At 38.4% G+C, this 22,370-nt stretch overlaps 2 protein-coding genes and 2 non-coding genes across 4 annotated transcripts; 3 read left to right on the top strand and 1 right to left on the bottom strand.

The window, feature by feature from the left end:
• Nucleotides 1-758: 758 nt before the first annotated feature.
• Nucleotides 759-6,834, bottom strand: slc3a2a (solute carrier family 3 member 2a). Its single transcript, XM_034136671.1, has 11 exons — nt 6,717-6,834; nt 5,316-5,527; nt 5,036-5,220; nt 3,995-4,168; nt 3,779-3,873; nt 3,534-3,670; nt 2,956-3,065; nt 2,080-2,279; nt 1,901-1,978; nt 1,567-1,786; nt 759-1,478 (listed from the first exon to the last, which is right to left on the bottom strand). Exons 2-11 carry the CDS (start codon nt 5,510-5,512, stop codon nt 1,348-1,350), a joined length of 1,527 nt encoding a protein of 508 aa, XP_033992562.1. The 5' UTR covers nt 5,513-5,527; nt 6,717-6,834; the 3' UTR covers nt 759-1,347.
• A 7,443-nt stretch (nt 6,835-14,277) lies between these two features.
• snx15 (sorting nexin 15) lies at nt 14,278-22,370 on the top strand. Its single transcript, XM_034136453.1, has 7 exons — nt 14,278-14,468; nt 15,187-15,343; nt 15,669-15,784; nt 16,277-16,577; nt 17,016-17,189; nt 18,620-18,817; nt 21,421-22,370. Exons 1-7 carry the CDS (start codon nt 14,370-14,372, stop codon nt 21,546-21,548), a joined length of 1,173 nt encoding a protein of 390 aa, XP_033992344.1. The 5' UTR covers nt 14,278-14,369; the 3' UTR covers nt 21,549-22,370.
• Nucleotides 20,253-20,334, top strand: trnal-aag. The gene has a single exon. It is a non-coding gene; the product is annotated as a tRNA-Leu (tRNA).
• trnal-aag lies at nt 21,115-21,196 on the top strand. The gene has a single exon. It is a non-coding gene; the product is annotated as a tRNA-Leu (tRNA).

Genomic DNA, 22,370 nt, shown 5'->3' with positions numbered 1-22,370 from the left:
TGTCACTGGCTGAACAATAGCTAAAACACTTACAAAAATCCACTTAAAAAAACAGACAGTTTTAAGATTAAGTAGACAGTGTAAAGCACTCCTTTAGGCAACGTTTCATTCAAGCAGGGGCACTAACATTAACTAAAAAGAGCAATAATTGAAGCACTAATGTTAGGAAAGGAACAGCAGGTTTCAATCACACAGGCAATTTCTCTCAAAAGGTTTTAGCAATTGAAAAGTCCTATTATTCCCATCTATAATTCATTTATAAAAAACATCTGCGGGAAAAGTTTGCACAGAGAGAATGTTTTAATATAGACAAAATTGCTCACTCATCCACGTGATGTCAATGCCTATTCATCTTACAGAAAGTTTGTTTATAAATCACTTAATTTATGAGAATATTCTCAGAGATGGGGATATTGAAAGTTATCTAAAATAAAATGCACATAGTTTCATATACATTTGGCATTAAAGTCAGGGTTTATGACCGTATTACTTTAAGACAGTCATGTATGACCCATTTAGTGAAACTCGTAGCACAGCGTACATTTCAGTCAAGTACAATAAGCCGATGAAACCCATCCAAGATGCTGATCAAATATAGAGACGTGCTTCCTCCGCTAACATCTGTGACACACTTACACACACCTGTACGTACCGAAAATAGTGAACGTCTCATCTGATATGATCTTAAGCTCAAAGAACTCAATCTTATAAGAATGTAGTCGCATATAAAAATAAACATGAGGCATACGCAGAGTAGGTACAGTTTAGTTTTCTGTTTATTTCCAATTCAGTTCACTTGTCAGAATTGTTGCCAATCGCAAAATGTTGTTTACTAGCACTTTAAAAAGACTTCAGAGTCACCCTTGATGTTAAAAAGACAGAAAAACTGTCACTAAAACGGAATTTCTTAAAATGTAAAAGAAAAGAAACATAACAAAAGAAAAATAAGGACTGCCAAAGAAATGCCCAAAGAACAAACAATGGAATGTCTTCACATATTTGGACAATGTTGTCAACATTAAATTATCACAAAAGAATAAAATGCTCAGTGCATATCTTAAGTGGTTGCATTTTCCCAACACAACAAGATTAAAACTAAAATGTGTGTTAAAAACCAGAAACATTCACCTGGGTTTATACTGGCTTGGATGGCAGACTTTCTTTGACCCTATTCACTTATGTTCTGACTAAAGAATCTTGTATATTTATTTAAAAAAAGTAAAAAGAAATTCTCAATCTTTTGACTATCCAATCTTATTTTTAAGGATAAGGACTGACTTCAGTTTCTCTTTAAAGACAAGTGATGTGTGCATAGCTTTCTATAGTTTGGCTCCATCTTTAGCCCATCTAGGGGAACTGCAGCAGGACAGCTTGTCCGGGTGCGAGGACAAATTTGTCCAAGGGGACGGTGGAGTCTACCACCAGAGCTTCATCTGTCGCCAGCTTCACCGTGGCCGTTTCTGGCAACTCTAATCCCTCTGCAGGAAGAAAGATCATGTTGTTAAATAATGAACAATATGGGGATGGATACATAACATTTAAACTAAATATTTCTGCTGAACTTGCCTGTAGCTTCCAGTTTGAATGTGAGCGTCTCAGGCGTTGCTCCCCAGTTGACCGCCGTTATGTACCTCTCGCTCTGGTCCCAAATGCGGAGGAAAGAGAGGGAGGAGGCGGAGGAGGAGAGAGGGTAGTAGTCGCCGTGGAGGAGGGAGCGCTCTTTGACTCGCAGTTCGCTGAGGGATTTGAACCACTTCCTCACAGCAACGTATTCTTTTCGCTGAACCTGTAAATGTGAGAATTGAGGAAATGTTGAACTAGAGCTCAACCTGTAAACAAGCCAAAATAAAATAAGGCTAAAATTAACTAATTTAAAATGTAGACTCTGTAACAGTCTTACCTCAGCAGTGTCATTAACAGCAGCTCCTTCAACAGGTTCCTTCTCTATGTCCCAAACCATCTTTGGTGATTCTGATCCCTGATAAGGAAACGCAAAAGGAAAAACGTTACACTCTGTAACAGCTGAGGTAATAAAACACATTTTTTTTAAAACTTGAATTTCTTCGTTTTGTAGCTTACAATTGCCTGAAGGCCGATCTCGTCTCCGTAGGTGAACACGGGGGTTCCAGGCATAGTGAACAGCAGCAGCTGGTAGAGCCGGATCAGGGCAGGAGTGGTGGCCTGTTTGGACAGCTGGTCCTCATGGGCGGCACCGAGACCCCAGGCCACACTCCTCTGCTGAGAGCTGAGGGTGTTCATGGCCATGATGCGCTGCACACCTGCACAAATTCAGATAAAATTATCTCTCTGTCTGGTTGTTTTTACACAAAAGCAGACATTTACACTGACAGAAATGCTATCCTTTCACACTCAATCAGATCAATACTAAGCTAGGTATGTTACTTTAAAAAGGTCCCATGTCATGCTTTTCTAGTTATTACCCGTCCCCTTGTGTGTTATGTAGCTTTTTATGCATGTAAACGGTCTGCAAAGTCACAAACCCTCAAAGTACACCCTGTAGCATTTTCTGGTTGCCAACGCCATTGTAACACATAATCACTGGTGTTCCGCTGTAACGGTGGTGGACTCATCAGAACAGAGTGGGCGAGCTGACCAATCAGAGCACAGTGGGCTCACAGGGAGGGGGGGGGGCCAGGAGCTCCAACAAGCCGTTTAGGACAGAGAGTGAATACACATACTATACAGAGATGCTGTATGAGAAACCAATGTGAGTTTGGAAAATTGCACAATGTAAAGCTATTCTAGTAGACCTCAACAATGGAATTATGATCAGTAGAAATGGCCATGACATGGGACCTTTAAGTTTATAGAACAAAGTGCATGAGGTCTTGACATTTTTCAAGTGTATGCTACTATGATATGATTGTTGTACAGCCTTTCTGCTTTGTTCAATAACGACAAACCAGTCAAAAACACTTTAAAACATGGGCGTACCTCCATTGCTGCGGCTGAGCAGGTCGGACAGAACCAGATCTACACTTGTTGTGTTAACAAGCTCAGACAACTCCACATCCGAAACATTTTCAACTGCGCCCATCAGCACCCTGAGAGAAAGACAATGTGGTGAGATTACACTGCTGACACTGGTTGTTAATAATAGAAAATGCTAAATTGTGGCATCATTTTTAGATATTGTATCAGCAAAAGACAAATCAGATATTTTAGAAGTCATTCCTTGAACCCTCCACAAGGTGTCGCTTCACCAGAGAGAGTAAAGCTCCACATCCTTTCTTGTTGATCTAGCTCTCCCTTCCCCACCTACAGTCCCCTGCAGCACTGGAATGCTTTTAATCTCGACCCCAGGAAACATTGCCATGGTTAGACTGACATCTTACGACGCTTTGAAAATTATTTTCCTACTAGTTCTGTCCCAATTGAGGTGAAATTAGTTTCCCAATGTAAACGAATGTTGCTATACTGCAGGCAAGAGCTACATTTATTAAATTAAACATTCATTGTTCCTGCAAAAGATGTTTAATCATGCAGAACCAAAGTTAGTGAGCTGTAGTTACCTCTTCTTGGTTTCCTCAGTGAGGTTGCCCTTGACAGCAGCCTGGAACTTGGACCAATCAACAGAGTTGGTGGCCGAAGTGAAGTCAGATACCTTAATGCCATCAACTCCAAAATCCAGCCAGTACTCCGCTGCATCCTGGAAGACAACATGAACACTTTAGCCACAGCAAGGATGAACAGTTCCTCACATGAAGAACACTTAGTATCTCACTTAAGATACTGAAAAAAGGATCATGGAACATACATTCACTTTCTCCATCACGTCATTGAGCTCACTAGGGCTGAACCAGGGAGCACTTCCCAGGTAGTTTGGGGTCAGGTCAAGCACCACAGAAATACCTGAGAGAAGTAAAAACAATAATGAGATGCTATTCTTATTATCAATGGAGAATGAGTCAGTGGTTCATAAAGACTATGGTTTTACAGCCATTTATCAGATTACAGTCGTATGATGACCTACCCTTCTTGTGAGCCTTGTCCAGCACAGCGCGCAAGGCTGGCTCATTTCCCTTGGTGGGGTCGATCTCTTTAAGATTTAAGGTGGCTGGCATGTCGGGCTGGATGGTGTGAAGAGGGCCAAGAACCAGGCCTTTCACCTTCAGCTTGTTGATTTCGTCCAACCTTGCTTCGACGCCTAGAAACAGAGGGACAGGGAGGCTTTGTCAGTGGGGTTTCACATAGGAAAAAGACAGGGAGTTGATTTGTAAAGGGTAGGAGGGACGTAGAAAGAGACGACAAAAGGCTCGAGAGACATTTTGATGAGTTAGGAGACAGCTAAGTAAAAAGAGCTATTCTTTTAGCGAGTTATTGACTCAAGGCAGGAGCATGTGAATGGCTCACCCCCAACACCCTCTGCTGGCCATGTGCAGTCTGAGCACAAAAGGGCCTTGTGTGTGAAAACACCAACAAGTCACGTGCAGTTGTTGGAATTTAGCCCAAGGCCTGCTGGAAACCCGAGAGCTGCCCAGTAATTCACAAGGAGAGCAGTACACCCTGTTCTTCCTTCACCTTGAAAGAACATTTATAACAATTGGGAGAAATAAATCCAAATTGGAAATGTGTGGGTAATCATTTTCACTATCCTTGTTAAGTGTAATTTGAAGAAAGAAAATAAAAAGAGGAATCAAATCTAAAGAACTTCTATGGTAACACCAATAAAGAAGAAGTACTGGGTTGCCTTGACCTTAACAAGTGAGTAGGAGAAAAAGGAAAGACATGATTTGTAAGCGTTTTATGTCATTTAGACCTTGAGTCACTCTTTGTCAGCCTTGTCAGCAGTTTGGTATCAGGCCAGCTGAAACAGGCCACGCAGACCGAAGGAAACTCAAGACTTTGTCACAAGCCTTATCCTTTGTGAATTAGTGTGGGTTACAACATTACAACATCAAGGCCATTCCAAACTCTAAAGATAAGTCTGACTCTAACGTGAATATTACAGCTGCAGGATATATTGTTTTTCTGCAAAATAACCGATGATTTAGATCAATAACAGGTACTCTACCTGCGAGTCCATCAGCGAAAGCTTCAGAGTCAGAGATCTGGTACAGGGGTCCTTCGTTCCACCAGTTCATCTCGGGGATGGGTTTGCAGCGAGGGGCCTGGACAATGATCACTATGGCTCCAGCCAGCATGCCAACCCAGCCCAGCCAAAAGAGGATCAGAAGCGCCCAACGGGTTCTCACCCATCTATACATAAATAATTAAGAGTGGGGTTAAACAAATATGAAAGCAATAGAAGACATGTATTTTTCTAATGAGGTGTTTGTTGAGTCTTATCTTACCCTGGAGTTCCAGCAACCTTCATCAGCTCCTCTTTGGACAGGCCGGTGAAGGTAACCTCATTGTCCGGGACCTTCACTTTCACGGTGCCATTTTTCTCTCCACCTGCAGGCGGGCCATCACCAGTCATGGGCTGCTTCTCAGGGTCCATCTCCCGGAGCTCCACTTCCTTCATGTCTATCTCTGCGTCCTTAGTCATGGTTGAATCTGATTTCTTTAGAGATGGTGGTAGAGATAAAGAGAGGGACAGATTGTCAAGTTAATGAGTTATTTCTCCAGGGCAGCCTTAGTTTCTCTGGAAAGTACTTTGAGATCAAAATTGAGAGAAAGAACAAGTTCCTTGATTTGTTATTCTAACTGTTACATGGAGAACTTTCCAGTTAGGATGTGAAACCAATGAAACACTTAAAATGAACTAGCTAGTGTCATCCGCTAGTTCATGATTCAGATAACAGTTTGTCAAAACAATTTCCCAATTTGGGATCAATAAAGTACAATCTATCTATCTATCTAATTTTCTATTAAAAACTCCCTTAAATTACTCGTACAAAAACACGTGTTAACCCTAATGTATAACCTAGCTCTTAGCTTTTTAATTATATATAGTTTAATAATTAACTTTAGAGTCTCTAGAACAGATGCTAAACGGGTTGTGGCCATTTAGGCAAGGCAAGTTTATTTATATAGTACCTTTCATTTACTTTTTAAATTTCATTTACCCTAATTAAAAAATAATGTTAGCCTGTTGAGCTAAAGCTAGCTCAGTTTTCGGAGCAAGTAAGTGAATAAAGGCTCAGAAAATTAACTTTAGCAATTTACACTACTCTTATTTACACTGCTCTTTGTATTTATAGCTTGTGTAGCTCTAACAAAGAGTGAAATTTGGCAGACATCTCTTTAAAAAGGTGTGTTATAGTGAGTGTGTTCAACAGTTGAAACAGCTGCAGTTATGGACATGATGCCTTCACGTGACTCAAACAGCGGCATAATTAACGGAAATAAAAATAACATTGAAAATACAAACTAAGTTAGAGAAGTAACATTGTCTAACTATTGCAATTTTGAAATGTAGTGATGTTTTATTCATTAAACCGGAAGTAAGCTGTTGTTTTAGTACGTTAACGTTCAGTAGTTTTACAAATCTTTAACTGAATCGTATGCTTAACTTGTTTATCATAGTGAAATCGATTACACATTTAACACATGAGCGACGAGACACCATTTTTTATTATATCGTGTAATTTGTATTAATGATGAAATCTAACCCATCCTTACGTCATCTGCTGCCACACGATGCTACTTCCAGTGATTACTCTATTTCTAAAGCGTTTTCAAGTTTAAATTAAGTTAAGTGTTGAGCTTGTTCTGAGGCAACAAACTCCATAAAGTGGATTCTACCTTACCTGTAAAAAGCTTTAGACTCCGTGCTGTATTTTTTCTTTGTTTCTCAGTCGATAATCCTGTGCTGAGTAGCCTACTAATCCTGTTTCAGATCCTCGCTCTGTATTTGTAGTTGCTCTGGTGTCTACGCCTACGGAGGGACTGCCCAATAATATCTCTCTGTTCCCACAAAACACACACACACACACACACACACACACACACACACACACACACACACACACACACACACACACACACACACACACACACACACACACACACACACATTAGGCTACACTCATTCTACAGACCAACAATCATTTCAATATCAAAAGACCAGGTTTTAGAAATGTATTCGACATCATTCTTTAAATTGTATATATAATAAAATATGTATAATGTCTATATCTTTTTGGATGTGTTGCATAGGGACACAAGTATCCTTAAATGTGTACTGTGTCTGTCTTTACACACGTTTAACCTTTGCCCTAGTTTAAACAAAAGTGGTAAACTACATAAAACATACTCAATATATTTCAATTAGATATGAAATGTTTACAACTTGGTTTTTGTATAGCCTAAATCAGGGGTGTCAAACTCAATTTCATGGTGGGCCACATCAGCATTATGGTTGCACTCAAAGGGCCGATTGTAACTTTAACACTATATAAATATACATATATAAATATATAATAAATATAAAATAATGTATTATATTACATTATTGGTTCTGCATTGGTTTATTATCAGTTCTGGTAATAACTCCATAAATAACTACGTCTGAAAGCAGAAGTCTAGGGCACATAATTGAAAGCAAATATTCAACAATTACGCCAATTGTAGTGTATATTATATTCTTTGCAAGCTCTTGCGGGCCACATAAAATGAGGTCCCGCGGGCCTTGAGTTTGACACCCCTGGCCTAAGTGAGAGGTTGCCTAAATACAAATATGCTGTGTAAAAGGACTATAATAAGCTTAAGCGTTGGCTTATTCATATTTTTTTTTTAATGTAATTCCTGAGTGTTATTTACTGATTTGTATGTCATTTCTTTTGGGAATAATAATTAAAACAATATTAAATGTACCCTGTAATACTTACAACAGATAAGAAATGCAATTTTAATAAGGAAATTCATGATGCTGCACATTTCTGAGTAGCCTGAACATTTTCAGTGGAAATGCATGGTCTAATAGTTTGGTTATGCAAACGTTTCCTGGAGATAATATAATCAGTTAGCATGCTGATGAGGAGCTGATAGAGGTATTGATTGGGTTACTGCAGGCTAAGGGAGAGGCCTTTAATCTTTTGATTAGTGCAGATTGCCCTTCTGTTCTTCACTGATATAATTTAACCTCCACTTCCCTCCCATTCCCACCTTTGGTTTATCATGGAGACTTCATTTGCACAGTTATTCTCTTCAAATAAGAAGTGACAAACACTCACTGAGTAATATCTTCAGCCTGATAGGATCCTGCTCTCGCTATAGTCATCATCAATAGAACAAAGACCAGTTTTAAAATGCGTTAAAACCCATTAAGACATTTTACAAACCTTCCAATGTTCTCTGGTAAGGAAACATTACTCCTGTATTAAGCAGATCATTGAATAAATCACTTTTTATACTCATGTATTAATAAGTCTATTTTTAGTCTTTAAAAGTAGATTATATAGACAACAAAAAAAGATACATTGGATGGTTTGCAAGCAATTGATTAAATGTGAGTGTTTCATGTAAATGTGATGTATTTCTTAAACCATGACCAGAAGGAACCATATTTATTTTAACCATATTTTCTACAATAAAATGTCTTCTTTTTTTTAAACAGGATCTGAATTACAGTAACAAAAGCAGGCCGACAGTAAAAACACTTTGTCAACAGTCAATTATGTCAGGTTGTTTACTTTGTCTTTGTTTCCATCTGTGCTTCTGCCCTGAAGCCTTCTCCAGCTGTTGTTTACCTTCATAGAGTTACAGCAGCCGCACACTTCTAGGAAAAGCATACACAGAATCTCTATGACATAAAGTAGTGTGGCATGTTTCAGGCTGTATTTGTGTACTTTAAAGTGTGTACTGCATTGATGTGTATTGTAATTATTACAAAGAGGAGTGTGAAAATGTCTGCAAACAGAAAAGGACTGTGTGCAATCTATCTTTTGTCTTTTATTTTTGCAACTGTACAAAACTTTACTTGACCAATTTTGGAAACACTCTCCACTACTTTACTGGTGTAACCTTTGCATGTGTGTGTTTGTTTTGTGCTCCTGCATGTACTTTGTTTAGTCTAGGTTTGTCTCTGATCACAAAAACCTTAACACATCCAGCAAAAGCCCCATTTTCACTCTTATTCAAAGCAATTTGTTGGGCCTTGGGACACGTGACGTCATGTAAGAGGTTCTCAAATTCTCGTCTAGAACAGTTGGTCCTGTAGAAAAAAATCCAAATGAGTGGGGGTGTATGGGCTGCTGTGTGTTTATTTGTTGATCACTGACATCCTTTAACCTCGATTATTGAGAACAGTAAACTTCAATAACGTCAATGATGTCCTTTTGGATGTAGACAGGAACTAAATCCCTTAACACGTGTTTAGAAGCTATTTTTGCATTGTAGAGTAGGTACCATCGCTCTCCTCTAAACAAACTCAGACACACATCATCTACTTCTGTTTTTAGCCCGGCCTGTAAAGCACACATTTGTTGAGACGAGTTGTAACAGAGCTGTTGACTACTAGCTGATGTAAACACCCTGTGCTGTTGAACCAGAAAAGATAGTGGAGAGACGTATAATACATGTCAATGGGACAGTCTTTATTATTTTTAGACTTTATCTTCTTAATCTCTTCTCCTCTTTTGACCAACTTTTCAGATTTTAAAGACAAATAATGGAACAATGTTTGGAAAGACATCTGTGTATGATAGTTGGAGATTTGAGGACAATATACAAGAGGAATAGGCAGAAAACAAGAGTAATTCTCCCATACCGATTGTCATATACCTATTGCACCTTTGTGTATTTATTTCCTCATATTTTTCGCTTTTACAACTTAACTCTGTTTACTGTTTTGATTTGTACAACAAGATACACCAAAGGAAATTCCTTGTATGTGTAAACCTACTTTCAAATAAACCTGATTCTGAGAGGAGGAGGAGCGAAAAGAAAGAGGAGAAAACTTAAAGAGGGGAGGGGGCAGGGATGTGAAAACATGTTTATGAGTTGAGGGGTGTAACTAAACTCGCTACAATATTTGGAATGGAACATGGCCACAAGTATTAAAGGAAACACAACACAGAGAAAGAGAAAATGTGTTGTCTGTTGAGTCTTCACAACCAAAACTAGCAGGATAACAGACTCAAGCAGCATTTTAAACTCTAAGAGAGGGTGCAACTTTGCCATAACAGTGGAGACAGGTTCATTGAGGACACAATCATTCACCCTGAGACTTGTTCTTTTGTAAAGCCAGAGTGGTTTTGGCAGAAAAGGAGGGGACAGTACCGCCAAATCCATCAGCAAGAATGCACAAAAAAAGAGAGAAAAGAAAGGAGGGCAAAGTTGATGCATATTTGTCAGCAGGGGGGAACAGGCAGGGATTACTGTGCATCACAAGCACTTTCAGGAAGACAGAACTGCTTACTGTGGAGTTAAAGCAAGACACTTCAGGCAAAAGAGATCACATGCTGTGGTTTTATTAAATGTGCCAACTGCTAGGACTGTCTTAGGGAAGATAGCATTTAGATGCGCAGCTCCACTGCCCTGGAATAGTCTGCAATTGAAATGGAAACTGAGCAATCTGGTGCCACTAAATGTTTTTAAAGCTCGGTTGGATGCTACTCAATCGGAAGCTGTTGGTACCTGTTCATGTGGATAGTTATGTAAATTGTAATCCCTGTAATGATGCTGTATGATGTCCTTTTTGTTGTTCTGTTTATGTTTTTATGTTTCATGTGGAGCAGGTCTCCCTTGAAAAGAGATCAATGATCTCAATGGGATACACCTGGATAAATAAAGGTTTGAAATGAAATGAAATGAAAACATGTTTGGGCTGGTTTGCTTCAATCATTTTCAGACTAGTGGAAAGAAAACATCCAAATTACACATCTTACTGTTTATTTATCTAATGTTGTCTATTTGCTTCTGTAGATTCCAGCGTTAGGTGATGCCTCATTCGCATAGGCTATTTAAACGTACAATTTCAAAAAACCATGAACACAATATTGCCTTAAGATCCGTAATACCTTGAGAAGTGTCACTGATGTAATTTTGTTTCCCTATGCAACTGTCTCCCTTTAAGTTGATTTGATGGCAAGGGTTATATGGTCATAGAAAAATCAGGGGAAAAAAGGGATTCATGGTTAATTCTGTCACTTGAATTTGGCCAAATTCTTAAAGCATATTCAAGGTTATTCCAGAGATCACACAACTTGCACAAAACATAGTCATAGACCACTATTTAAATGTATATGCAGGTAGGCATAAAGATCTAGTAACAAGACAAATACACATTTATCATTGTTGTTAAGAATTATTAGTAATAAACTATTTTTTTTGTTCTAATGTTCCTAAAAGTTGAACTTCCAGAGTTGCAGTTCCCTGCTTTGTTCTGTAACAAATCAGTCTGTAGGGCTGGAGGGACTCACACACACATGAATACACACAGGGCCTCAGTAAAGCCGTGTCTGATCCCTGAGAGTTTATTTTGCAAGACAGCGTGAGCTTGGGAAAAAAAAGAGCTGACCGAAGCCAGTTTAGACCAGTTTGGTTGAGGTCTTGTGCTTTCATGTCATTGTTTCAGCCTCACTGCAACGAGCACTCCTACAGTTGAGGGGAAATCTATAGACCACGATGTAGCACTGATATTAAGTGAATCATCTACAGAGGAAGTTGCAAAGGAAACGTCTTTATATTCAATCACATTGGGACTTTGTCATATTGTGTAATTGTATTGCTCCACTGATATGATTGTGGGTGTACATTCAACCACACACACTATGCCTTGGTTGTACATTTTAATAACTTTACTTCAGTCTCTCTCCCCTTCTGTTTGTCTTTCTGTCTGCAATAAATCACTCTGTTCTTTTTTGTTCCATATATGTGGCCTAGTTTCTCTCACAGACAAAGGGGGAGACTGTTTAATGTGGCTGTGAGAATGGAGAGCTAGGACAGAGCAGACACACTCAGTTCATCACATTAGTATAATCACGACATGTATACATCAAGAATATATTGAAGATCAAATCACATTGTGTAGATTCTACATGTGTTGCACTATTAGCAACACATCCTGTTGACAAGACGTTAAATCTAAAAAATTACAAAAGAAAATGCTGTCCTACTACTGCAGGCAAAGCAAACCTTACACATAACATTGTTTCCAAGTTTCATGACATAATAAAGAATATTGGTGTATTTTTACCCTATATATGTTTTAAATCAGCACATTATAATGATCTATTGCCCAGTCTAAATTCATCTTCTTTTCCTTCACACACTATTTCCTCTCTGTCCTTCATATAAAGCTTTCCTGGTCTACTGTTACTGCTTTCTCCCTCCTTTTCACTCGTGTTTCCCCCTCTCCCTCTCCAACAATGGTTGCATGTTACGTAAGAATGTGGCTCTCTGTGAGAAGAATGCTAAATGCTCCAATTCACAGGGCTTAATCTCTCTCTCTCCCCCTCCCCCTTGTGAAGCAGAGTGGCGCAGCGGAAGCGTGCTGGGCCCATAACCCAGAGGTCGATGGATCGAAACCATCCTCTGCTATTTTGAACATGACATGTCAAAATATAAAACACTGAATACCGTATTATCACCAACATATGCACATAAGGTCGTCTATCTGTGTGGAAGTACAGAAATAGGTCATCAGTAACGGTAGTGGAAGAAGTATACCAGAGCAAAACAGAATAGCATTAAGTGTGTCATACATTTAGCAAAATAAGTACACTAAATTTGTAAACTAAAATACAATAACTTGACATATGAGTAAAATCAAGGGTAAAATATATAAGTATTAAAGTGAATAGAAACACAAGTACTTGGATTACCCTTAAATGTGAGATATATTAAGAAAAATAAGTAAACATCTGGGTAGCTTCTGGTTTTTGACCACCAATCTATAAAGTCTATTATAATTTGTGGTTATATTTTGTATTCTAAATCTGCTCACTTACCACCATTGATAAAAACACATTCAACTGTAATCTGAACACAACCTCACTGACTTCCATCTGTCTCTGAGCAAGTCAGTTTTACATCACTTACTGTAAGCCAAACCAGATGCACAGGTTATCTCAAATCAAACATTTACCTCATTTGTGTGTGCTGCACATTTTCCCTTCAATTTAACAGGCAATTACCTGGAGAAGAAAGCAGTGTCAGTGACCTTTGTGCTACAGTCTGCTGGACACGATCTCACACTCAGTGAAGCTTGTTAAGACCTTGAGGAAGATTTTGACTACAGAAAACAAAACAGTTTGACGAGGAACTACTGAATAGTTTGATCATTTCAGTCAGTACATTTAAGTTTGAGTAAGGCCCTCAAATATTTCACTTCAAAGAGAAAAGCTGGGAAATAAAGAACAGCCTGGAAAAGAGATGAAAAGGATTATGTACAATATGAATGCACAGCTGGAACTTCCTCAGCAATACAACAAAGTCTGTTTTTCTCTCTTTGTTGTATTGTCTCTAACAGGGAGAGGCCAAGACCTGCTTGTGCTTTTCTTATTTTAGTATCTTTGAAACAGAAACACAGAATGTATGAATGCAGATGTATATTGGTTGTATCATAAGAGGTATTATCAAATACATTCTCAAGAAATATCATGTTACAGTATTTCTATTTAGTTTAAAGTTGATTTTCCACTTTAGACTTAGATTAGACTTCACTGGGTAAATTATATTAACCTTTAGCGCCCTCTGGAGAATTAAATTGGTCTTTACATCAAGTGAGATTTTTTTTGCAAATACAATCCTGATGATTAACGTCCTGAAGTTTCCATATTAGTGCATTAAATTACTTTTTAATGAAAAAAAGCAGCAAAGGCATTATCCCATTCTCTCCCTAACAATGCTCATTTAATAGGCATGATCAAAAATGAATGAAGGTCATGGTCAATGAGAATCGACATAAAATAGTGCAAGTATTAATATAAAGCTAAAACATAAACATAGGCCTAATTTAAATGTAAAATAAAGTATAATAAAGGTGTTGTGTGTTATATATATAATATATATTTATTTGTTGTGTGTTATATATATATATATATATATATGTATGTAACTAGTATACACTTAGAGGTATAAACTGTATCTAAAACAGTAATAAAAGTAGGCTACTTACTGTAAAGTATATAACATGACACAATCACATTCAGTAATACAGCACCAACAACAGATATAAATATATATATTTTTTAAATATATAGAAATATATACATTAAAATATATATATTTGACTTCTGCTACTCATACACATCATATTAACAATACAGAGAAAACATAATTAAGCAATTTGTCGGTCAACTTGACGCTTCTACAACACGCAATCACGTATTTTGCACACGTCACTGACCAGGAAGTGAGCGAAGAGGAGGGACGGGAAAATCACAACAGAGAGCTACTTCTGCTTTGACAGCCCTGTGTCTTTTGCCGCTGAAACACTCTTTCTACGGGGAAGGGAGATGTCACGAAAACCTAAAGATGAATACTACCGTTTTTTCACCGTTACCGACCCACGCGCACACGAGAAGGGACACACCGAGTACAAAGTGTCAGCAAGGGTTGGTTTTCACTTTTTATCTCTCCTTAGCTACAGAGACATGTGTTGTTACCATACTTAACAACCCTGTGTTAAGCTAATTTACCCGTTATTTGCCTTCATGTTTTATTATTTCTCTTACAGCATATTGTTTTGTATGTTGTACCATTTTTCTTTGGACGTTTACTAGAAGTTAGTGACTTTGTTTTGTTGTTACACAATGGAGTCACATCTGTGCTAGTCATAAAAACAAAGCAGCTAGCTCAGTAGACAGATAAATACACAATGGGCCTTTTATTTCAGGCAGCAGTGTACAGAGAACACTGAGGTGAACTTGTGATTCAGTTCATGAGTTTCATCAGCCCCCCCCCCCCCCCATGACCACCCCGTGGTCTTCACTGGCATGCATACATAATCAAATTGGACCATATCTACAGAGATTCATCCTCCCTTATATTACCACACAACAACTGAATGACTCCATTACTCATTGAGAATGTCACAACTATTGTCTGGAGATAAATAATCATGAATTGGTTTTCGTTTATTCTTTTTTGTACTCCAAAAAAAATGACACTAATCACAATAATAAGAAACTATGGCTTTCCTAATATATTTGGCCAATAAACTATGTTATTATGTGCTATTCTGTTAATGAATGTGGGCGTTTTTGCAATTGCAATTTCTTATAGCAGTTATTTTTGTGTCTTAATCAGTCCTCTCTCCTCTCTAATTTGTAGTTTGTGTCAAAGCGCCATCCAGAAGATGTGAAGGAGGTGGTCGTGTGGAGGAGGTTCTCAGAGCTGAAGAAGCTCCACGGGGAGCTGGCCTACACTCACAGGAACCTGTTCAGAAAAGAGGAAGAGTTCCCATCGTTTCCCCGCGCACAAGTCTTTGGTATAATGGCTAAACATTTATATAAAATCACTGAATGTGCGACATTGGCCGGATAACACAACAACAATGTTTTTCAAAGAAAGTCATTCAACACAAAAGCATTTTCTAAGGTGTTCAGCTTTCCTGTGCGATAGCTTGTTGATCTGTTGATGATCCACTTGTTCCAGCTAGCCTATTCTCAGCATTTTGTAAGGGCTCTTGTTTCACTTCCCCCCAGCGTACTACATACTTTCACAATTGGAAATGCAGCAACACAGTTGAGACATATACTGATGGACAGTCACCGTTTATAGTACTTTAAAAAGAATCCTTATTTCTTTTTCAGGAAGGTTTGATGAAGCTGTGATAGAGGAGAGGAGACAAGCTACAGAGGCCATGCTCCTATTTACTACCAGCATACCTGCACTCTACAACAGCCCACAGCTCAAGGACTTCTTCAGAGTAAGACTCTCACACACACATATAGCAAGTGAAACTGATATTCCCAATGAAAAACATATTTCAAACCAAGATACATAGATTTATTTTATGTTGATAAATCTGCCAATTATTTTCTAGATTATTAAATGTATTGTTTGGTTTAAAGAATCTTAGAAAATTGAATGTCCACCCCAGTTTTTCCCGGTTTTTTCTAGTCCAATTTGATGTCACCAAGTGTCTTTTTTTGGCAGTATAAAAACTGTATATTCACTTTAATGTGATTTAAACAGAGAACAAGAACATTTTCACACATGTTTGCTTGAAAGATTTAATTATAGATAGATCCCCTATCAAAATAGCCAGTGATTTTTCTAGTGATGTAATTGATTGATTTAACAATTCATTACAGCTCTTTTCATTTTGCATTAATAAAACATACCTCTCTACAACCCCTCTCTCTCTCTCTCCCCACATCTATCCCATTTTTCCCTTTCCCCCCCTGCTCTTTCTCAGGGTGGTGAGGTCACGAGGCCTCTGGATGCCCCCCCTCTGTCCACTGCCGGGCCTCTGCCTCCCCCTCTCATCCCCCTCCCCAAGCGGAGAGCCTCAGACTGTGAACCTGCAGAGGAGGAGGAGGGGAGGGAGGCTCCCACCTTACCCCAGGACCTGGGCACCAACCTGAGCTTAGAGGTGGGAGAACCAGAGGTGGCCGCTGAGGCTTACAGCGAGATGGGGGGCTCTCCGAGAGAAGAACCAGAACCAGAACCAGAACCAGAACAAGAGGAGCTCAGCGACACGGAGCTGGATGACATAAGTATGGCGGGGACAAATGAAAAAAATGCATTTGTTTTGTCATTGCCCTCTCATTTTTTTGTATATGTCTTTATGAAACAAGGACCATGCATACAGATACATTAACCTCAAATTGATCAAATATGGTGTTTTGTAGACATATAAAGAAATTTCTTTATAACATGACAGGGAGAGATACACTCACTAAATGTATAATAAAAAGCAGTAATTACATTTAAGTTCTTAAATTGAATTCACTGTATTATTTTTATTTTCATATCAAATTTTATTGAATAAATGTATTGTATTAAAATGGAGTGTCTGTTTTTCCACAATGTTCAACTAAGAGACAATGAAAAAACAGACAAAAAGTAACATTGGGGATGTGCAAACAAATGTGTGTCCTTTTCTTTCTTTATTAATCTTGTTTTTACCTTTTGCTCCATGTTTCCATCTCTAGTTCCATTTCCCGACCCATGCCAAGATGAAATCCCCCTATCACCTGAGTCCCAGGAAGAGTTTGACTCCCTGTTTGATTCTGTGGCAGAAGATCTAGCCTCATCCCCAAAAGAGGAAGGGCCTCCTCCTCTGACTGATAATGACTTGGCTGTCTTTGACCCCTGCTATAAACAAGGTGAAATACATGTGAATGGATATGCAATACTCAGCCTTCTAAAATCTGTACAGGCTTTTTAGTCAAGTAACAATTGACCATGTTGACTATTGTTTTACAGACCTTCCTGCCTAAATTAGTCTTAATGTGTCATCCACATGTAAAGTTGTGATGCTTTCTGATGTTCTTCAGTTGTACTGATCTGCTTAAAATTTCCCAAAATAAGTCTATTTCTATTTCTAAGAGTGGATATTTGGCATTTATGTTGAGCTGACCCTTCATCACATCCTGACCCTACGCTGTGCAACACAAGAGATGGTCAGAAAAAACAAGCTATTGCATGACATTTTATCTGAATAGAAATTATTTCTTCGAGCTTGGTTAATGATTCAGCTACATGGTAAATAGCAAGCATTCGGTTAGAGAAGTACATAACAAATCATTGAAATAGCTCTTTGGTACAAATGTTATTATCACAACCCTCTAATCTTGCTTGTGCCTAATCGATATCTGGTTCCCATCCAGAGTAAATGCTTTTTTCAGAGGTAGTGTGGCCGAGCAGCGCTGGATTAGGAGTTATAACATTGCCTTCTATGCGTCAACATTTCTTCGCCGTGATTGGTCAAATGTTGGACGAATGTTGGAGCAACGAACATAATTGGCCAACCAATGTTGGAGCTCGCACTCTCATTGGCCAACCAATGTTGGAGCTCACTTTCTCATTGGCCAACCAATGTTGGAGCTCGCACTCTCATTGGCCAACCAATGTTGGAGCTCGCACTCTCATTGGCCAACCAATGTTGGAGCTCACTTTCTCATTGGCCAATATTCTGCAGCTGGTGTTTTAAGGCTCCAGTCTCATTTGAGGCGTGGGTTTGAATCCCATCGCTGCCAAGGAAGTTTTTCAGCAATCGTATTAATTCTGAGGACCAACATTTTGTACTTGAAATGTAGAACATAAATCTATGGTCTATGACTATGGTCTTTAAAAAAAAGTAATTTCCAAGCTCATTGAGGCTACATTTCAACAAATACATTGGCTGTTTCCTAAAGAATTATATAAGATAATGCACTTTCAGAAACTCTTCTCACTGCACATCAAACAGTAGAAAGAGCAGTTTATTTTTGGATTTGAGAGTTGACTTCAAAGTCCACGCTTTTTGGGGTATAGTGACGTTTAAGTAGGGCAACAACTAGCAGTTTTTGTCATTATCAATTTATATTCTGACAATTTTCTTAATCATTTTTCAATACTGTAAAGTCTATATGATAATTCCCCACAGCCCAAGTTGACCACTTCATAATGCTTATTTTGTCTGACCAACAGCCCAATCACCAAAATATATTAAGACAGCTGCAAAGTGACTTTTTTAGATAATATTTACTATAGTTTTTCTAGTTTTGAGAAACAGTTCTAATTGTTATTTTTTGTGTCTATCTCTCCTTTCTAGATAAATCCAATTCCTGCACTGACTACTCAGACTTATTCTCCCTGCCACCAACCAGTCTGGACGGAGGGGACGTGGGTTATCTAAACCAAGCTGCCACTGAGCTAACAGCTGCAATGGAGCTGGAGAAGGAGGGAGAGTTCAGTTCTGCCATCCGCAGGTACAGGACGGCCGTGGACACACTGATCACTGGAGTAAAAGGTGAGTGTGGAGGGATTGAGGAAGATGAATTGGTGGGGGAGAGAAAAGGAGGGACAGCATAAAGTATTTAGTTCAATCAAAGACACACATGCTAACGAAACGCAAAAAATGTAGGGTTAATATACATATCGATGAATTGAATGACCAGTTATTTTAATGAGCTCATATCATTGACACTAAGTGAAAACATAAATGCATTTTATCATCTTTAAGATACGCCCTTATTTTGAAAATCCCATGGAATGCATGGCTGCTTCTCAATCGCGAGTACGCTTGCTTGGTAGCACATGTCTTCCGAGTCACCTGCTTCAGAAGCGAGGCAAGAATACTTCCTGGCTAGAACTATTTTTCTTTTAGAACTATTTTTCTTTTTGTATTACTCTTACTATCTGTATTATTATTATGTTGCATTGTTGGAGAAGCCTGTGACATAAGATTTTCAACGACATAATTACTCTGTAGCTATGTCAGTTTGACAATAAAGAACCTTGAACCTTGAACCTTGGCATTCGGAAAACAAAGAGTGGAACAGGCTAGCAAGTGTGCAGGTGTGCGTCATATGAGAGGCCCCGCCTTACATTTTCCGCCACAGATTTGGGGAAATTGGTCCGTGCGCAAAGCATTGCGCGGCCTCGGTGGAATTCCAAGTATGCTGGACATTGGAACGGTCCTGCTGCGCCACTTGATGACGTAGCATCCTTGAAATATTGGCTTGGAAGCCAATATCCTCGCGATTGAGAAACGGCCCCTGTGTCACAAACAGGAGTTTCTATTTTTATTCTTTTGTCATTAAAAACAAAAAAAGAAGTGCAAGTGTCAAATCACACTTTCATCTTTTTTTTGTGAGTTGATATAAATGTAACTGATTTTGTTAAATGAGCCTCTCATATCAATTGCAGGCTCTTTGCGTTTGTATTGATTTGAACCAAATTGCATAGTATCATGGCATACTTATATAAATGCACATATGTCCAAATAATCCATATCATATATTATCTTTTATTAGGGCATGTGTGTTCAATGCACCATTTTTAATATGGTATTTTACCTGAATGCTCATGCCCACTCCTGCATGAAGCATGACATTACATTTCATTTGCATGAGCCAGCTTTGTTGCCATAGGAACAGACATGAACTTGCGTGACAAATGTTCTATGTTTAAATAAGTTTGTGCATATCCACAAATGACATTGTGCATTTAACTATGATATCTTGTTTACCATATTTGCTCTGCACTACATATTCTGATATGCTGCTCACACACACTGACACATGCTCTGCACACAGCTGATACACACCAACATGTGACCTCATCCATTTAGCAAAGGTGAATGCTCTGCCAGAAATCTGTTAATCACTGATGACTTATTGATTTATGATTTCTTAGGCAAAGCCTTTTTCTTTTGCTCGTCTGCATGATAGTATGTTTTTATGGGTAGCGTGGCCGAGCGGTCTAAGGCGCTGGATTAAGGCTCCAGTCTCTTCGGAGGCGTGGGTTCAAATCCCACCGCTGCCAGTGTGCTTTTTCAGCAGTAGTGTGATTTCAGAGATGTTGGATCTCAAACTGTAGAAGAGTCATTCATTCATGTTGACGCGTCGGCTCAAATCATGTCAAAATGTATATCTGTGTTTGAGATTGTGGGAAATGCAGGTTATGGTATATCCACAATTCCTATGTCAATGCCAACCGGTTTCTCTTTAGATTTTTGAGTAACAAAATATTGATAAAGACTACGTAAAATGGTCTGAGGTGCTGGATATAGGCTCCAGTCTCTTTGATACGTGAGTTTAAATATGCCGCCAGTGAACATGTTTTTTTTTAATACAGAAAAGTAAAAAATTATGTGTAGCTCAAAGACCTGAGTATATTTAGAACATATAAAATACGTTTATATGTTCTATAAACATATTTTCGACTGAAATTAATTTCAAGTCTGAAGTGTGAAAAACTGTAGGATGATAAAGAAAACTCCAGACAGAATGAAGTACTACTAACTAAAAATGAAAAGGGATTAAATGATCATGGAGTCAGTAGGTAGAATTGGCTAAGAGGTTATTTATTTATTTTGATAAACGACTGAGAAATATTCACTTTATGATGTTATACTAAATGTAGTCTGTGAGGTGTTCTCTACAACAAAGTATGTGTGGTATCTGCTAACATGTGACTCCTCCCTGATGGGTTATCTATGGTTACGGTGTGCTTCTCAGTGACTCAGTGATCTATTTCTGGCAGAGGAGTCACTGACCCCCCTCCGCTATTTGTTGACGGACGATGACATGTGAGCCTTTACATGATAGCGTGGCCGAGCGGTCTAAGGCGCTGGATTAAGGCTCCAGTCTCTTCGGAGGCGTGGGTTCAAATCCCACCGCTGTCAAGAACCTTTTTGAGCTCAAATGTCTTTGATTGATTGGTTTATTCTTGCCATTTCTGATTAAATAGATCAATAAAATCAATTTGAATTTAATCAAGAGTTTTCACATTTTCTCCCCTCTCTTTTCCTCTTTGTCCCCTTTGCCGTTCTGCATCTGCAACCCCAGGGCGGTAATGCCAATATAATTGAGAATAATCATCTTTGTATTCTTGTGTCTCTCTCTCCAGGAGACCCCGATCCGATCCGCAGAGAGTCCGTGATGAGAAGGACAGCTCAGTACCTGAAGCACACGGAGATGTTGGTGGACAGGCATTCCTCGCCTTCAAACACTCTCACACACACACAGGACTCTTAGAAGCACACACACCTTTTGATATATTCTGTTCACACACGAGTATGGAAGAGTAAACATTTCACGAATGGATCAATGGATCTCAATACATTTATAAAATCATTTAGAAGTAAAAGCCTTAATCATCAAATAAATATGCAGGTTATTTAAATGATCATACAGTTTATGCACAGAAAAATAAACAAATTAAATATATTAATTTGAAAACACAAGGATATAAGTAAAGAGAGGAATAAGTAAAAACTCAAAACAATTTGAACAAACAAGAATAAATTGGTAAATGATTGAAATTGGTAAAAAACAAATACATTATATGTATTTCTTCCATTTCTGTGCACAATTGATTGTATATTCAAATGAATCTGCATAATTACCGACTCCTTAAGGCTTTTATTTCTACATTCTTTTTCAAATGTAATTATTTATTAGGTAATTTATTGATTCATGTACTTATATAATGGCAGCCTTAGTTCTCCATACATAAAGACAGATCAAAGACATAGAAGCTCAGGGTTGTGACATCCATATGCACACATACATGTCACACATACATGAAGACACACACTCTTGAGGTACACACTACACTGCAGACTACTTTAGCTGCCTCTGTGTAGTGCATCATCTGTTCAATGTAAAAGCTACATTTAAAATCACATGAAAATATTACTTTAAAGCATTAATAGATACAATCTGTGATCTCTCTTTCTCTTGTTTGATTCCTTCCTTTCCTTCTCAATGCTTTCTTGTTGAATACGATTATATGTGTGTATCAGTCATTTGCATTTTGCACAAACAATGTTTTTGTTAATAAAAATGCGTCAATAA

The sequence above is a fragment of the Trematomus bernacchii genome, unplaced genomic scaffold, assembly GCF_902827165.1.
Source record: "Trematomus bernacchii unplaced genomic scaffold, fTreBer1.1, whole genome shotgun sequence".
Taxonomy (NCBI): Eukaryota; Metazoa; Chordata; class Actinopteri; order Perciformes; family Nototheniidae; genus Trematomus; species Trematomus bernacchii.
The sequence above is the reverse complement of the archived record's forward strand: the minus strand, read 5'-3'. Positions and strand labels throughout refer to the sequence as shown.

Coding starts and splice junctions, on each gene's coding strand:
- snx15 (XM_034136453.1), top strand. CDS start 14,370: ATGTCACGAAAACCTAAAGATGAATACTACCGTTTTTTCACCGTTACC. Junction 14,469..15,186: donor AGTACAAAGTGTCAGCAAGG/GTTGGTTTTCAC, acceptor TCTAATTTGTAG/TTTGTGTCAAAGCGCCATCC. Junction 18,818..21,420: donor ACTGATCACTGGAGTAAAAG/GTGAGTGTGGAG, acceptor CTCTCTCTCCAG/GAGACCCCGATCCGATCCGC.
- slc3a2a (XM_034136671.1), bottom strand. CDS start 5,512: ATGACTAAGGACGCAGAGATAGACATGAAGGAAGTGGAGCTCCGGGAG. Junction 5,221..5,315: donor AAGGTTGCTGGAACTCCAGG/GTAAGATAAGAC, acceptor ATTTATGTATAG/ATGGGTGAGAACCCGTTGGG. Junction 3,874..3,994: donor GGACAAGGCTCACAAGAAGG/GTAGGTCATCAT, acceptor TACTTCTCTCAG/GTATTTCTGTGGTGCTTGAC.